The sequence below is a fragment of the Dunckerocampus dactyliophorus genome, chromosome 4 (genome assembly GCF_027744805.1).
Source record: "Dunckerocampus dactyliophorus isolate RoL2022-P2 chromosome 4, RoL_Ddac_1.1, whole genome shotgun sequence".
NCBI lineage: Eukaryota > Metazoa > Chordata > Actinopteri > Syngnathiformes > Syngnathidae > Dunckerocampus > Dunckerocampus dactyliophorus.
Window position 1 is genome coordinate 26,388,176 of NC_072822.1, and position 18,395 is coordinate 26,406,570.

General features: G+C 38.0%; 1 protein-coding gene across 2 annotated transcripts in view; it reads left to right on the forward strand.

The window, feature by feature from the left end:
- Positions 1 to 18,395, forward strand: part of ppp3cca (protein phosphatase 3, catalytic subunit, gamma isozyme, a) — a 46,802-nt gene that overhangs the window by 23,970 nt on the left and 4,437 nt on the right. For both annotated transcript variants that reach the window (XM_054774663.1, XM_054774664.1), the window contains exons 4-13: positions 2,580 to 2,691; positions 7,894 to 8,039; positions 8,150 to 8,289; positions 9,168 to 9,245; positions 9,327 to 9,421; positions 9,508 to 9,633; positions 10,322 to 10,399; positions 10,506 to 10,590; positions 11,640 to 11,737; positions 14,133 to 14,159. In XM_054774663.1, coding sequence (XP_054630638.1) covers positions 2,580 to 2,691; positions 7,894 to 8,039; positions 8,150 to 8,289; positions 9,168 to 9,245; positions 9,327 to 9,421; positions 9,508 to 9,633; positions 10,322 to 10,399; positions 10,506 to 10,590; positions 11,640 to 11,737; positions 14,133 to 14,159 — 985 coding nt within the window. The remainder of the gene's footprint in view (positions 1 to 2,579; positions 2,692 to 7,893; positions 8,040 to 8,149; positions 8,290 to 9,167; positions 9,246 to 9,326; positions 9,422 to 9,507; positions 9,634 to 10,321; positions 10,400 to 10,505; positions 10,591 to 11,639; positions 11,738 to 14,132; positions 14,160 to 18,395) is intronic.

Consider the following 18,395-nt stretch of genomic DNA (forward strand, 5'->3'; position numbering starts at 1 on the left):
ACATTGACGACGCCGGTATCGAAATAGATGCTTACACACTAATATACATGCAAAACAATACTATTTTATGCAACTTTATAACACGCAAGCAATTCTGGGAAGCCGACGCGCACAATAGGAAGTTACCCAGCATGCCTTTCGGGTGGTCCCGAAATATTGTTTGCAACTGTTATATTCTTTAACTGACCTCAAATTCCAACTTATGAAATAAATAAACATTTTTTTTTTCCATCCATCCATTTTCTATGCCGCTTGTCCTCACTTGGATTGCGGGGGTATATTGCCTAATAAAATTTTTCATTGTATTTTTTTATAAACAGCTTCTGATTCTGTGTAAATATAATCTCCTCTGTGGTCTCCTTGAAAATAATCAATGTGAATTAGAGGCAGAAATGAAAGAATGGTGCTTTCACAGCTGGTGTTGCAAAGAAAAACAATCACTTTGTTTTTAACCTCTGTCTTAGTGAAATTTGGAAATATTGTATACACTAGATCCCCGCTTTTTGCCACTTTGCGCTTCGAATTCTGCGGCTTCACTCTTCACGTTTTTTCAAAACTATATTCATGAATAAATCATGCTGTTTTGTGGTTGAGTACAACCTACTAGTAGTCAAAACATTTGCAAATTGAAGCTAATTTTACATACATTTTACATACATTAACCCTTGAGGCGTTTAGAATTTTTTCTCCAGTTTTGACATTACTATTTCAATAGGTTGTAGCTTGAAAATGGTTAGAGATAAAGGCATACTATATAATATTATTATCTATTGGCAGTGTATTTTTTGCAGAGGAGTCTCCCATGTATGGTACCGCGTATGCCTCTAGTATCGCGTTTTTTTTACATTCTTGCTACCCCCCTCACTATTAGCGGTGTTTTGACAACCCACTGCGTCCCCTCCTGCTACCCCGAACTCGGTTTAAGAAATCATAGGCATTGGCTTCATGCTGCGTGTGGACTGTCATGGTGAGCGGACGAGCTTCGAAGTCTATAAACTTATAAATTTTGCATAGAAATGCCCACAAATGTTAATTGAAGTTACAGAGGTCCGCCTTCTCCTGTTGTAAAGTATTAACTACATGAGGCACAGTATTTGCAGAAATGGCTTGTTAACTTCAGCAATGTTGCTTCTCGCAATTTTGCGACTTTGACGCTTAAAGGGTATTTTCAAGCATAAAAATGACTAAATCAAGAAAAGTACAAATACAGTATAACTAATTCGAAAGACACATTCAAAGATGATATGTAGTATTCTACACTGGTAGTAGTAGTGTCAGTAGGTGTCAGTAATGTCATTGTAATGTTGGGTGAGACACACAAGCACCAGACTTGATCGCCAGAACAACAGGCTTTTACTGCTGGCTTCACAACCGGCACAATAATAATAATAATAACAATAACAATAATCCCTAATGCTTAACAATGGCTAGTGTCGTGGCCGTAACCCACACCAAACTAAAATTCAACTCTGCCCCCTAGCACCGAACACATTTACAGCAACACACACGATCATGAGTTTTATTTGTGTCTTAAATGGCGTATTTTCTTTTATTATGTTTACTATATTGGGTAATACGAGTGTAAAGGTGACTATGGGGGTGTTATTTCATGTCTGGAGAGCTCTAATAATGCTAAAAAACATATTTAGAAGGTAGTAAACAGGTTTTCTATGATCTAACTACAAAAATAGAACATTTTTAAAAAAGCAATCCCACTTAACGGAAATGTACTTATCAGGGTTGGGTCTAGAACCAATTAACCGCAATAAACTAAGGATTACTGTAATACGCCACTCACAGTTATTAAACACATTTTAAATTCAGTCTCACACATTAAGAACCAATTACAGCCTTCAGTATGCAGTATTGTACTTACCAAACTTGCAGTTACACAACATCACGTCTTATCAAAGCATCTTTTTCCCGGAAAATGTTGGGTGAATTGACTTGTGAGACAGAACCCTTTGCTGGATTCATCAATGCAAATGGTGCCCGACAGGTACTTAAAGGTACTTTTCTTTTTTTTGTGACATGCAAGTTGAACAAAATAGTAATTTTAATAATATACAATTTCAATAATATACATCAATGATAATGAAGTAATACATTAACTAATGTGAAAAAAAAATCCACAATAAATTGTCAAAACCATCGCAGCAAAACCAGCAGCAATACAGACCCTTAATGATAACCAACACAGTTCAAAATAGAATTGAATAGCTCACCCACTATTACATTTGTGAATGTGATAAACATTTAATTCATTAATACAAACCATCCTCTCACAAGTAATGAGAGACAGCCGGCACCTTGAACAGAATAAATAATCAGAACACAATAATCAGAAGTTATGAGACAACAAATGGGCCGTGGTGCACGCCCAAGTTCGCATAAAAATATAAATGGGATGCATTTTTTTAATGTTCTTTAAGATTTACTTTTTGGTTTTCTGACATGTACTGTTTAATTTAACCAAATTTCTTAAGTATGTTTTTCTTCTGCAAGTCACAAGTCGGTTACTACTGCAAATCTCTATAAACATCCCTATTTTTTCCCCCTGTCACTTTCTGTCCTCACAGTGTGTTCTCTACCTCTGGTCCCTCAAGATCAACCACCCCACAACACTCTTCCTCCTGCGAGGGAACCACGAGTGCCGCCACCTCACAGAGTACTTCACCTTCAAACAGGAATGTAAGTGCGGGCAGGTCTTTCAGCAGGATGGACAACGCCATTGCACTCCCTCTTCCTTTGCGCTTCTTCCGGGGCAGTGCCCACCAGATCGCAACAAAGATCAGTAGATGACTCACAGCTCAGTTATAGTTTTATGGACTGCCATATTGTATGCTTGTGGTGAAGCATGTGGCTAGTTCAGAACTGAGGACGCCAGTGTTAAGAAACAGTGTTTGTTGATAGGGTTAGGTTTGGAGTTACGGCGAACTTGATTTAAGAATAGCCTTGAAGTCTGGAGGGAAGCTTTGACAACGGCCGTGAGCTGCTGTACACCGTAGGCCTGTCTTCGGCTAAGCATTTTCATAGTCAAATCTGATTCGTTAGATTTTGTCCATTGCCGACTAACAGTCGAATACTGTTTTATAGCACCGCTAATGGTGATCCCTACAAATTAACAGATCTCAATTGCGACTTTTTCTAGCTTAAAGAAAAAGGCTAAAACACTCAGATAAACAAATAAACATGCCAGGTGTGCAACAACAGTACCTTCATTTATTTAGTAACACAGAAAGCAGTTCTCATACAGTAGATCACATAGTCCTCCGCCTTTGGTCTAGCCGGTTTCAGCCGCTGTTCTATCTGCCCTAAGTGTGTGGCGGTCGGCTAGCTCAATAGCATTGTCCGGTACACCGCTGTTTAGTCTTGTGAAAATTATGACGTTGCAGTCTTATTGTGGGTTGTGCGGAGTCGTAATTCGTCCATTTTATTCACTAAAGACAGCGAGGAAATGCTCAGTAAGTAAGTATGCGCAGTGTTAGCTTGAGCTGAGCTCGTTTTCTTCAGCGTCTTCCTCGCCTTTGTTGCGAGCGCTTCTGCTCAGTTGGTCCTTGTGTGTAGACTTTGTTACTCTGGAGATCTCAGGGACGAGTCAAAGATTGGTGATAAAAACGTTGTCGCTGTGAAGTCCAATGTCCAAAAGCTGTGGTCGAGCTTGTTGAGAAACCAGTCCCGATATGAGCAAAGTACTGTAATACCGCCAAAACTGCAAATCTGGAAGAGACGCTGGGCTTGGCTGTGTGTACGTGCCGCCATCTTGAGTAAGTATAGGTCTTCTGTTAAACACAGACATAATTTTCAATTCTTTATTAACACAAATGGAATGAGGAATGTTAAAATATTTGCCTGTTCACATCTAAAGCATTGAAAGTTCAACAAACCAGTAGAGCATCTTAAGAGATTTGAATGTGTTCAACATGTTCAAATGTTAACTAAGTATAATTTCTGAGTTAAATATGTTTAAAATGACAATGAAAATAAATAAGTAATAAATGGACAATAATAATGTAGTTAATAGGGTTTTTGTCCTTGTCATGTTAAAATTAGGGCTGTCAAATGATGAAAAATTGTAATCAGAGTAATCATAGTTTTAAAATTAATTGATCATGATTAATCACAATTAGCAACTATGTGTGAAATATGCTCGTTTTTACTGTATTTAATGAACAGAAAGATAAATGTCAGGACAGGAATATATACGGTATATTTGTATGTATTAACAGCTCCACATGAATTGAATATGTCAATGAAGCTAAAAGATACCACACAAGTCTAAAAATCTATTTGTCGAACGCATTCGCTTCCACTTCTCTTTATTAGAAAATATAATAGGCATTATGTACAGCAATTGGCTGGCGACCAGTCCAGAGTGTACCCCGCCTATCACCCAAAGTCAGCTGGAAAAAGTTTCAGCACACCCCCGTGACCCTAGTGAGGATAAGTGGCATAGAAAACAGATGGATGGATTATTTACAGCAGTGAACATCAAATACATTTGTCCAAAGGCCAGAATTTTTTTTCTCAGAAGACATTCTGAGGGCCAGATGCCATCGGAAAATAAAACTAACACTGTATCCTGCATAGTTTATTATTTGATGGTATTATTTTATCTTTTGTTGTTGTTAGTGTTACTTGTACAGCAGCAAGCCGCTAAAGCCCAGAGTCTTCCACGGATCCAATTTTACAAATGCAGAACAGTCCAACCCTTCAAGAACAGAATACATCCTCTGATTTCGGATCAACATTTGCAATAACAATGACTGTTGTAATTATTAGATTAGATTCAGCTCCAGAACTCTCCCAATCTCTCTTCAATATACATCACACACTTAGTAAACACATAAAAAAATATAAAATGTATAGATACTCCAGACTAATGAACGATACTGTAAGATGTCCATGAACAGATAGAATCAGCACTAGAAAATAAACCAAGCCACATTTGCATGTTTCCTGGGATTGAACAAATTAGACAAAATGAAGAATAGTTTCAAAATTGTGCCGCCATTTCTTGTTATTTAATAATAAGACATTCAAGCGTAAGAATGTATGTAAACTTTTGACAGCATCTGTACGTATTTCTGATATGTTGTTCCATTTCCAACTTGGGTTGCAGCTAAAAAAAAAGTAATCTTGGAATATGAATTCTCTAATCGAGTTCTACAGTTTTGCAGAGAGGGCCTTTATTAGAAAGTGTTGGTGATATCAGAGAGTCCCACTCAAAGTGTGACTGCATAACAGACTTCGCACAGCTGAAGGAGCCTTTTCGTTGTCAGGATGCAGATGAAAAAGTGCCAGAGCATAGACAGCCGCTACACATGCTGCTGATCCATTTCACACGGTTAAACACAATGATTTTCATTCGAAACTGTGTTTATGTTTCTGTGTGTCCCTCTTTGCATTTGTGTGGCTCAATGCGACAGCAAAGACAACGTTGCCAACTGCAAATTGATTTCACTCACTACGTCGTCTTCACCTCCTCCCACATAACACCTCATCTGCATACACGCAAACTGCATCCTTACAAAATGTGCCGCCTTTAGATGCCTGGTGTAACACTGTAAAAATGTTCCTAGTGGTAATGAACTCCCTTTTTGTTAACATTATTGTGTGATGGTTAAAGTGCAAATAAACTAAACGGTGCTCATTCTTTTTAATTACAGTGATTTATTTGACATGCTTAAGAAGTAACAAGTATACAGTCGATCCCTGCTATTCACGGGAGAGTTCCCCCTCCAAATCCTCCTCTTAGCTTGACGGTGACGTTCTCCCCTGATTCTGGATAAACATTTGCAATAAAAGTAACTGTTGTAATTAATAGATTAAATTCAGATCTAGATCTCTCCCTGTCTCTGTTTTATTACCATTGTTCACGTGCAACGCAATCCAGGTTTAAGCTCTAAATATGCCTCACACACTTATTAGACACATTTAAAGTATAAAATGTATAGCTACTTGGCACTAATGAATGATAATGTGAGATGATCCCAGATGCAATCAGATGGAATCAGATGGAATCAGAGTCACAGTGTAGCCCTTAGCCTGGTTGTCAGGCTAGTGCTAGAGCAGTGCAGTGGTGGCATCAATTGCGATCGAAGGTAGTGTGGGTCCATCTCATATGTTACCCACATCATAAACGTAACTTTGTCGATGTCATATGACGTCAGTCAGCTGACATTAAGTCTCCTGATTCGCTGTTGCGCCTCTGCAACAAAGATTAAGTTGTGAACAGATGACTCAAGTGGCACACGGAAATGCAACTTTCATCTTTATTATTCAGATTATGGATAAGATAATTAAGCGGTAAGATGCCTTTATCTATAACAGAAGTTATCTGTTCCGTTGTAGCGGCTCGTTATTGTAGAAAGAACAGCAGTTGTTTAATGGCTGTGCTTCACGTCCTGAACTCCACTACAGAAATGTGTGTTTTCTGCACTTTTATTTTGAAACTATTATTTCATGATTAGATAGAAAATGATCCCATTGCTGGAACCTTTTTAATGTTGCCTTGACATTGGCTGCATTGTCATATTTACGTAATACTTTTAATTTCTGGTATATCTGTTACGTTTGATAGCAAATGCTGACTGGATGTGGTACATGAACTGTGTGTGCAATGAACGCTGCGTAGCCATTTTGACTGACATACTATTGAGGTTACGTACAAAACTATTGAGGAATTATGTTTCATTATCTTTGTGGGCACTCCCAAATCATTGGGTCAGCAAATTGGGTTGTTGCATTCGCTTTATTTTATTTTTTATTTCAGTGTATATTTTTGCTATTGTTATGAGTGAAAATAGATTTTGCTTTGAAAAGAATACTATTAAGGCTTAACCGACTATATTTGAGTACCCCTGCCGTACTTTATAGCTTGTGAATTTTTTTTAAGGTTAAGATGCAACTTCCTGTATACAATACAGTAATGCCTCGCCACCCGAATTTCGGAGCTGAATTCTATCACGTTTTTTAAAATGTATATTACTAGTCAAGAATATGCATAGTTAACAACATTTTATGTATTTTTTGCCTAAATTAAGCATTTTTAAGCATAAAAACGGCAAAATGGGCTAAATTAAAATGTAAAGCATTCAGAAGGCGCATTCAAAGACGTTGTGATTATATGTAATATTCTAGTGGCAGTAGTGGTAGTGTCAGTAAGCTTATTGTAATGTTCAGTGAGACACATAAGCACCAGACGTGATCGCCGGAACAACAGGCTTTTGTTGCAGGTTTGAATGAGCTCACTACAGACACAATCATCCCTAACACAGGCTACTGTTTTGGCGGTAACCAACGACAAGCCTTGTCTTAATTGGCTCATTTTCTGTTATTAATTCTACAATATTGGGTAATACGAATGTAGAGGTGACTACAGGGGTGTTATTTTATGACTAGAGGGCTCAAATAATGTGTAAAAAAGTTGTAATATTAAAAATATTAAAATTTTAAAGTTTAATATTAAAAATATTGTCTAATGGGCCAGCCAGCTCTGAATGCACCACATAGACTATGTGGGTATGGAAATAAATGCTTACACACTAATATACTTGCGAAACAATACTATTTTATACTAATTCATGACCTTCAAGGCATGCTGGGTAGCTCCGGGTTATAAATTAGTAAATATAATATTAAACTGATTCTCCTCAAGCAAGTTGACATTTTTTTTTTTGCTATTTTCTGTGCTACTCAAGTTTTACTAATTTTGGGCAAATGAGATGGGTTTTTATGGAGTTTATAAGCACAAAAGGGTGGGTTTTCCCACTAATCAAACATCTTTGTATTTGTGGGATCGCGAATACTGACCACAGATGTGCGGGGATCCACTGTAGTATATATCAGTCATATGACCATGTACTTGTGTTGTCTCACTGTTTGTGACAGGTAAAATTAAGTACTCAGAAAGGGTCTATGATGCCTGTATGGAGGCCTTTGACTGCCTGCCCCTCGCTGCCCTGCTGAACCAGCAGTTCCTTTGTGTCCACGGTGGGCTCTCACCAGAAATCAATTGCCTTGATGACATAAGGAAAGTAAGTCATTCCCATATCATATAGTCATCCACATTCGTACAGTACGCTATATCCTAAGATGCTTATTGCCACAATGTACTAATGTATGTCTACTAACTATTTTCTAACAGTTAGATAGATTTAAGGAGCCTCCGGCATTTGGGCCAATGTGTGATCTGATTTGGGCCGACCCTGGTGAAGACTACGGCAGTGAAAAGACAACTGAACACTTTAACCATAACTCTGTCAGAGGCTGCTCCTACTTTTTCAGGTATGATACTATGATAAGTACGATAGTCATTTCAAGTTAATATCTTCACATAGCAATTATGCATAAAAAACCTGTTTACGACCTTCTAAATAAGTTTTTTTTTAACACTATAAGAACCCTCTTGACATGAAATGACATCCCTATAGTCACCTTTACACTCGCATTACCCAATATAGTAGACATAATAAGAGGGGGAAAAAAGCCATTCGAGACGTTAATCAGACTTGTGCTCGTGTGTGTTCCTGTAAATGTGTTCCGGTGCTAGGGGAGCTTATTGGGGGGCGGACAGGAAGTGACATCAGGAATTCATAGTTAAGTTTTAGCTTGGCATGGGTTACGGCCGCAAAAGAAACCCATGTTAGGGATTATTATGCCTGTTGTGAGATCATTGAAACCTGCGATAAAAGCCTGTTGTTCCGCCAATCAAATCCGATGCTTGTGTGTCGCACCGAACATTGCAGTAACATTACTGACCCTTAGTTACCATTGTAGAATACTATATCTATATATATATATATATATATATATATATATATATATATATATATATATATATATATACACTGCATATACACATATATACATCACAACATCTTTAAACATGTCTTCTGAAGGCCTTATATTTGCAGTCATTTTTTTTTTAGTCATTTTTATGCTTTTATGCTTGCTTGTATTTTTTTTTTTGTTTTTTACTAATAATAGGCCATATTCAACCATGAAACAGCATGATGTATTAATTAATATATTTTTATCAAACCGTGAAAAAATTAAGCTGCGACATTTGAAGAGTGGTAAGGGATTACTGTACACGGCTAAAAAGATTAGAGCTCAGCATTTAAACTGATTGATTGATTTCTCTCTTTTTTTTCTCTTCGCAGTTACTCAGCTGTCTGTGACTTTTTGGTAAATAATAACTTGTTGTCAGTAATTAGAGCCCACGAAGCACAAGATGCGGGGTAAGTTAGTTTGGAGTTTACTGCCACATTTTCCGTCATATGTAATATGTCTGTTGAGTTGTTTGTTTTGTGGCCCAATAGATATCGGATGTACAGAAAAAGTCAAACTACTGGCTTCCCTTCATTAATTACAATCTTTTCTGCTCCAAATTACCTGGATGTCTACAACAACAAAGGTTTGTTTATCTTAGAAGCTTTTAATTTCACTATGATATGTTTTAATCCCTGGATTTCCTTTTCTGTGTGATCTCTTTTGCTGTAGCTGCTGTATTAAAATACGAGAACAACGTGATGAATATCCGACAGTTCAACTGTTCCCCCCACCCTTATTGGTTGCCCAATTTCATGGACGTCTTCACATGGTCTTTGCCGTTTGTTGGGGAGAAAGGTATGCCATTTGTTGGTAAAGTGGTTGCTAGCATGTTATATGCACATGCACATGCACATGAAGGATGGGTTCCTCATCAAGTGGATGTTTTCAACTTAGTTTGTCAATTACATTGCCATGGTTACACAGAATATTACCAAATATAACAAGGGCTCCCCCCACGTTGCACTGTGAGTGAGGGAGGCCTTTGGTTTTATGGCTTCCTGTTGGATTCTGCAAGCAAGGGTGTCCAAAATTTTTCTGAGGGCTGCATGCTAAAAATCAACTTGGATATGTTTATGTTTGTTTAAATTTTGTGAAAACATTTAAAAAATGTTATATACATTTAAAGACAAAGCTATATTTTATTATTCATTATTAGTATCAACATTTCAGCTTCTCCTTGTTACATTTTGCCTTTGTGCTCTATTTTTCGCATTTTTGCTGTTTTTTCTGGTAAAATTGTATTTCTACAGTGTGCCGCAGGCCAATCAAAAAACAAACTGCAGTTCGCAAATGGCCCCCAGGCAGCACTTTGGACAGCTCTGTGTCAAAATAGATATTATAAGTGTCTTGACTACTCACAAGCGCAAGAATCATTTTGTAAAGACAGACGAGGCTTCATAATTGCCTTTTTTAAAATAGGGATAACTAATAGAGGTTAGGATCAAACCAGACAGAAGTTGTAAAATGTTTACTCTCCCCACAGTGACAGAGATGTTGGTGAATGTGCTCAACATTTGCTCTGATGATGAGCTCATGTCAGAGGGAGATGATCTTTATGAAGGTAAGCTAGCAGATATGACTGATTTAAGAACACAGCTTTTTACAGTAACTTACCCACCTTTTGAAATGAATATTTTAGTGTGACAGTGATGTGCTGTGTCTTCCAGGTGGGACCACAGCAATGCGTAAGGAGGTGATTCGGAATAAGATTCGTGCAGTGGGGAAAATGGCCCGTGTCTTCTCAGTACTCAGGTTTGGCTCAGTGTGTTCTCTTTGCACTTCTGTGTAAAATGTTGCACTTATAAGAAAACAGTAATGCTTGCTGTTGAGTTGCATCTTCTTGTTGGATTTTTATTTATATTCTGCTATTTTTTTTTACCAGCTAAGATCTCCAAAGAGTTTGTCAAAATATACTGTAAATATTTAAAAAATGCACCAGGAGTTTCTCTGCTGCTGCTATGTGCTATGTGACAGTGCTTTCAGACGCTATACAAGATTTAAGTGTTATGAACAGAAAATCATACCAGGACCACCAGTGAATGACGTAAATCCTTGAGTAATTGAGACGCCCATAAAAGCTTGATGTTGACGTTCTCTGATTTTGGATCAGCTTTTGCAATAAACATGCTGTTGAAATGATTAGATTACATTCAGCTGCAGAAACCTCTCCTTCTCTCCAAAATATGCCTCACACACTTATTAAACACATTTCAAGTATAAAATGTACAGCTACTCATCACTAACAAATGATGATCTAAAATGTTGGATGAACAGGCGGAATTGGAGTCACGCTGTTGAAGTTGCATATTTGTTTCACTCCAACTATGGTGCGTTCAAGGACCGCCAAAATCTCCACGCTTGACGAAAAAAGCAATATTAGTGAAGCATAAAGACACAAACATGTAAAAATGGTGGGCTTTTTAACAGCGATACACTTACGCTATACATTTTACCTGTTTAATCAGGTATTCATAAATAAACATATGTTGAATGTTTTCTGCACAAAAAAACTGCCTATTTTCTGAGAAGCAAAAAAAATTTAAAAAAAATTTGACCTAAAATCCACCATTTGTGGGGATCCGCTATACAAGCAACTATCTTATTATTAAAACTTATTATAAATAAACACGTAGCCTAGCACATGACTCATTATGGTCTGGGTACTTCTCAGTGTCACAAGGATTGGTGGCACTTGATTTAGACTCTTTATTACAAAACAACCTCAGAACCTTGAGGTATTTCTGCTATCTCCTGCCATAATGTGATAAATGTGCCACTTTTTGTTCTGTTTTGTGGTCCAGGGAGGAGAGTGAGAGTGTATTAACTCTCAAAGGCCTGACTCCGACCGGAACTCTTCCCATGGGAGTGCTGTCGGGTGGAAAGCAGACCTTACAAACTGGTAAGTGTGTGTTTTTCTGCAGCGTCGGCCTGCTCTGTAGTGCCTTCCCACTAGCTGCGTTCATATTTGGTGACCACAAAGTCCCCATAACGTTTAATTACCCCTTTGTCACCAAGTGTGTTTGTTTGTTTTTTTCTGTTTTTGTCATTAATGTTGTTTGTGCTGTGCATTGTGGAGGAAAAATAATTTGGATCCCAAAGTGGTATCTCTATGAGTCACTCCATTCATGAAAGACAGGTTTTATCATTGACTGGAAACTAAAAACATGGGACAAACTGAGAATACGCTTTCTTTTGATGCTCTTATACAGTCGTAAAAAAATTAGGGTACCCCAAGCGGATATAGCTGGAACACCATGTGGTGTTCTTGTTTCCCCCCATGACTGTAGGTAGATTAGTATTAATGTCGTTAGTAAGTTTTCAATAAATTGCCCTCTCCCTCTTTTTTTTTTGTCTCGCTACAGCAAAATATGAATACTTATAATTTTATTTTTGTTTTAAGACTTTTTATGATGCAGAACAATGGAAATAGAAACAATCTGTTTTAAGGTCATCATTATCCAATCTTTATTAATTGTCTGGGCAAACTTAAATATGAACATTCTTAATTCATACAAGGGTAAAAATTAGTTAACCACTGTTAATATTTAGATGTGAAAAAAGTAAAGCGCTCAAGTCTTAACTTTTAATGAGCAAGATGTAATACAATGGTCGCAGATGCTGCTAGCACATCTGTACTTGTCAACCCTCTCGTTTTTACGGGGAAACTACCTTATTTTGCCCATCTTTCCTGGAACCCTCCCGTTTGAATAGTTTACCGTTTTACTTTAATCAAAAATGATATTGTATATTTATTATATATGTTTATATTATAGTTCTCATTTTCTGGATAATATCCCTTGTTTTCAAATGCAAATGTTGACAGGTATGAGGTATCTCATTTATTAACCTTTTTAATTATGAATAAAAACTTGCCTGAAACATATTTTGGAAATATGGAAAATATTTCACCATCACTGACACAGTTTGTGATAGTAAATTCATGCATTGCTTGCATGATGACAAGCACAATACCACACAGACCAAGGGTGATGTTAGCAGAGCTTCCCTGTCCCATCAGTAGCTTTGAAGAGCATTAGATAAATGCCCCCATGCCTAACACAAGAAGGGCAGACATTTTTGTCAATTGAAGTGCCTGAGAGGTCAACCTGTCCGTTGGGAGCGGCCGCTGACCCTCTGATCTAAAGGTTGGTGCCTGGCCTCGCCTGCAGAGAACATGTTGGGTGTCGCGCTGTGCCACATGAGAGACTTACAGAAGTTGCTGAGCCATCAGAAGGGAAACCCCGTGATGAGCTCTAGGAGAATGTCACTGTCCATGTTTGATCCCAGCTAAACTGGGTCAAATTTGATTCTTGGGTTTACGTACTATTCGGTTTTTCACAAAAAATGTTGCCATTTTGTCCCAGTTTTTATCATTAATTATTGGCATTAATTAAATGACACATTTTTTTCACGTAGTCGGGTGAGCGAGCGCGGTGTGGCTTGGATTATTTTGAGTCTTTCTGTTTCTATTATGAAATGTGACACTTATCATTAATAGGAGGAGCGATCGCATTACAGTCATTCTGTTGCTCAGCTACGTTGCGCTTCTGCTTGCCATACACAACCAAGCAGCTCCTCCACTTCTCATCCCACTCGTCCCACATCCGCAATCACTCAATAAGGTGTTTTCATGTTATTCACCAACTGTTGAGAATTTACACTGGAACCTCAGTTAGCATACGCCCTCGGTTAGCATGTTTTTTGGTTAATGATTTTACCTCGGTTTGCGCACACTTTCCGGTTAGCGTACCAATGGTTACTTTTACCTTCATTGAAGACGTGAGACAAAGACACGATGTGGCAGCGAGATCAACAGACACCACATTCGTGTTTTGCTATGAGTTGTTTCTTGAATCCAATAGTGTTAGTTTCTCACCTTCTTTATCCAAATGCTGTATACGTTTGTGTTGATCTCGCTGCCACATTGTGTCTTTGTCAACATGTCATCACATCTTCACTGAAGGGAAAAGTAACTTTAAATGTTCATTTCTGCCTTTCATTCATCATTTATATGCATTTAGAATTGTGTTCTGCATGTAAAACTATAAAAACATGTTTTGGGTTAACATTTTTGGCCTTCTGGAACAGATTCATGATGCTAACCAAGGTTCCACTGTACATTTCTGTAAACATTGACATGACAGACTGTCTGCCTATAGAGTAATTCCCCATCAGCTGACAGCAGTTTATGACATTGGGACTTAATATCAGTGATGTATTTGCTGGCGCTTGTATTTGCTGCATTGTAATGTTTCCCTTTTTGCCTTCTTCCCCCAAACCTCCTTTTAACATAGCTACCATTGAGGCAGCTAAAGCGAAAGGTACGCATGGCTTTGTGGTTCCACTCTCATGTGTATGATCTCTGTCTGTTATATTGCAAATATATTGTTATATTACTGTGGTGTGAAAAAGTGTTTGACCCCTTGCTGATTTCTTTTTTTGTTTGTTTGGTTTTTTTGCATGTGTGTCACACTTAAATGTTTCAGATCATCAAACTAATTTAAATATTAGTTAATGACAAAACAACTGAACACAAAATGCAGTTTTTAAATGAAACTTTTTATTAGTGAGGGAGAAAAAAAATCCAAACCTACACGGCCCTGTGTGGAAAAGTGATTGCCCCCCCCTGTTGAAACGTAACTTAACTGAGATTAATTGAGATCTATCAGTCTGGAAAATGTTACAAAGCCATTTCTAAAGCTTTGGGACTCCAGCGAACCACAGTTAGAGCCGTTATCCACAAAAACATGGAACAGTGGTGAGTCTTCACAGGAGTGGCCGGTCAACCAAAATTACCCCAAAAATGCAGTGACAACTCATCCAAGAGGTCACAAAAGACCCCACAACAACATTCAAATAACTGCAGGCCTCACTTGCCTCAGTTAAGGTCAGTGTTCATGACGCCACAATAAGAAAGACACTGGGCAAAAACGGCCTGCAGGACAGAGTTTCAAGACCAAAACCACTGCTGAACAAAAAGAACATTAAGGCTCGTCTCAATTTTGCCAGAAAACATCTTGATGATCCCCAAGACCTTTTGGAAAATACTCTGTGGTCTGACGAGACAAAAGTTGAACTTTTTGGAAGGTGTGTGACCCATTACATCTGGCGGGAAAGTAGCGCCGCATTTCAGAAAAAGAACATCATACCAACCATAAAATGTGGTGATGGTAGTGTGATGGCTTGGGGCTGTTTTTGCTGCTTCAGAACCTGGAAGCCTTACCGTGATAAATGGAACACATTTTTTGTCTACCAAAAAATGCTGAAGGAGAAAGTCCAGCCATCTGTTCGTGACCTCAAGCTGAAACCAACTTGGGTTCTGCAAACCAGCAAGTCCACCCCTGAATGGCTGAAGAAAAACAAAATTAAGACTTTGGTGTGGCCTACCCAAAATCCTGACCTGAATCCTATTGAGATTCTGGAGCATGACCTTAAAAAGACGGTTCATGCTCGAAAACCGTCCAATGACTGAATTACAACCATTATAAAACTGCCATTTTGTATTCAGTTGTGTTGTCATTGACTAATATTTAAGTTTGTCTGATGATCTAAAGCATTTAAGTGTGACAAACATGCAAAAAAAAAAGAAATCAGGAACGATGCAAAGACTTTTTCACACCATTATATTATTGCATAGTCTTTAGAGTGTAATTACTGGTTACTCTTGCATTATTAGTGTCTCTTTTTTTTTTTACGCGACACCTTACACTCCCATACAGGCACTAAAGCACATTTGAGAAAATGACCCGTTTATTAGTGGTCAGTGGTCGAACGGCACTGCTATGTGGTTACATGGACTTTTCTTGCCAATCATGGCTGCCCACACGGAGAAAAGCCTGCTAAGACCTTGCCAAGATAAGACCAGGGACATCCCTTCCTGGGATATTTTCAGCAACTAATCCTGTTACAGCATTTGGGTGTTGCTCCACTGCCCTTCCTGGTTGGCTGTGGCACTCAGTTGTGGTGTAATACGATCACACACGTCCACAATTTGGGACAATAAGTACACACACAGAGACAGGCTGTGTTTTTCATTACGTACACTTGGTAGCGTCTATCCTGTTGAAGTGCACATGCATGCATCAGGTTATTTTTACAGCTATTGAGATAATCATCATTAGATGATGGTTAATGGTGATTTTTGATAATATTACAACGAGTGCTTTATAAAGTGTATCATTAAACATGGCAAACCCGCAAATGCGTCATTGTTCCTGAGACCTGATGGTGCAAGAGAACTGTTGAATACGAGTCATTTAAGATCTACCTTTGAATCTGAATAACTGAACAATATGTCCAACACTTCGCTCACAAGTTTGCTTTTCATTTGCTCACGTTTTCTGGGTTCTGTGGCTGTTTCGGGAAATTACCGTAAGTCACCTGAGCGTGAGGTGTCTGACTGTCATAACTTGTTTCTCAGGTGTTTGAACGTGATAGAGTCATTGTGCATGCGCTGTCTTTACTGCCCATCTGTTCTGTACTAGACCAACACTGTTGTAAGGAAAGATAGCGGAGGAATGTGATATATAACAGATAATTCATTCAAGTAGCTAATGTGTTATTGTGGTAATGCTGAAGAGCATTCAGACATACTTATGTTATTCTGCTCAGCTACTCTCAACCCATTCAAACCATTCCAACATCAAAATATTCCACTCAATCAGGATACAATGACTATCTATCAGCTAGGGGTGTCACAAGATCTCGTGTCACAAGATCTCGCGAGATTAAAACGTGACGAAGATTTGTCGTTCAGAAAAAAAACTGTCTCGTGGGTACTAGGCACTAGCTACTGGGATGACATTAAATTAATTAATTAATCACATAATAAATGAAAATGAACTCGACATCTTGGCATGTTTGTTCCGTAGAACAACGACATGAAAGGAGTGAACCTTTTGTCAGTTATACAGTCTCTTTGTCTCGGTGGGTCGAGGCGTCGCTGGTAGCATACACACAAAGTGCAGAAGAGTGTAACGTAGTAGAAATTATATTAGTACATTGCAGTATATTGTCATATATACAGTATTTTTTTATATTTTTCATTGTACTTTTCTTAAAAGTAATGTTAAAATCTCGTCTCGTCTCGTCTCGTCTCATCGCGTTCGCATAGACCCAGTCATCTGGTCTCACTAAGTGCCTCATGAACGTCTCGTGACACCCCTACTATCAACGCATTCCAAAAAAATTGCGACATTTTCTGTAACTACACATTTTCTGTGACATTCCCATTGAAAATGAATGGACAATTTTTTACAAGTTCCACATTGCTCACATTTCTCAACTGATTCAAACCATTCCATCCACGAAAACATTCAGTTCATTCAGCACATGTGGATTAAGAATTTTCACCAATCCCAAAATTCCCACTTTTTCTGAAACATTTTTCAAACACAAATGCCATTTTAGAGTTTTAAGAATTCGTACTACTTCCACATTCTTAACTTTTTCCAACCATCAAAAAATCAAAACGTCCAGCTCATTCCATACATTCACAGTATCTGTTTTCTACATTCCAAAAATTCTCAGTTTCCCTGCAATTCATTTTTTTTCCAGCCCAGAAATAAATAGAATTTTTCCACATTTCTCAATCCATTCAAACCATTCCAGGATCAACACATTCTAGCTAACAATTTTGCACATCCCAAAAATTCCCACTTTTCCCATCATTCCACATTTCTCCACTGATTCAAACAATTCCAAACTGAAACTATTCAGGACATTCGGACTAACCATTTTCCACATCCCAAAAATTCCCACTTTTTTTTCATTCTTTCATTGAAAATGAATGGACAATTTCCACATCTCGCATTCTCAATTGATTCAAACCATTTCAATATGAAAACATTCAGGTCATTCGGATGAATTTGAATTTTCCACATCTTGGAATTCCACATTTTCCAGGCCAGAAATTCTCATTGAAATGAATGGAATTTTTCCACATTTCTCAACCCATCCAAACCATTCCAGCATAATTTATGCTAGCAATTTTACACATCCCAAAATGACCACTTTTACCAGAATGCCACATTTTCCCACCCACAAAGTTCCCATTTAAAATGAATTGTTCTCCATTTCTCAACCCATTCCAGCATTAATACATTCAGGCTAACAATGTTTCACATTCCAAAAATGACCACTTTTGTCATAATTCCACATTTCCTGCAACAATATTCCCATTGAAAATGAAAATGACTGCACAATTTGTACAAGTTCCACATTCACTCAGGTGATTGAAGCCATTCCAACATGAAAACAATCAGGACATTCAGAATAAACAATTTCCACATCCCCAAAATTCCCACTTTTTCCATAATTCCACATTTTCCGACGCCCAAATTCCCATTTGTAAACGAATGGCATTTCTCAGCCCATTCAAACCATTCCAGTATCAACACATTCAGACTAATTTTACACATCCCAAAAATTCCCACTTTTCTTATAAATCCGCCTTCTGTGACAACATTCCCATTGAAAATCAACGGATAATTTTGACAAGTTGCACATTTTTCAGCTGACTCTAACCATTCCAAAATTAAAGCTTTCAGCTCATTCAG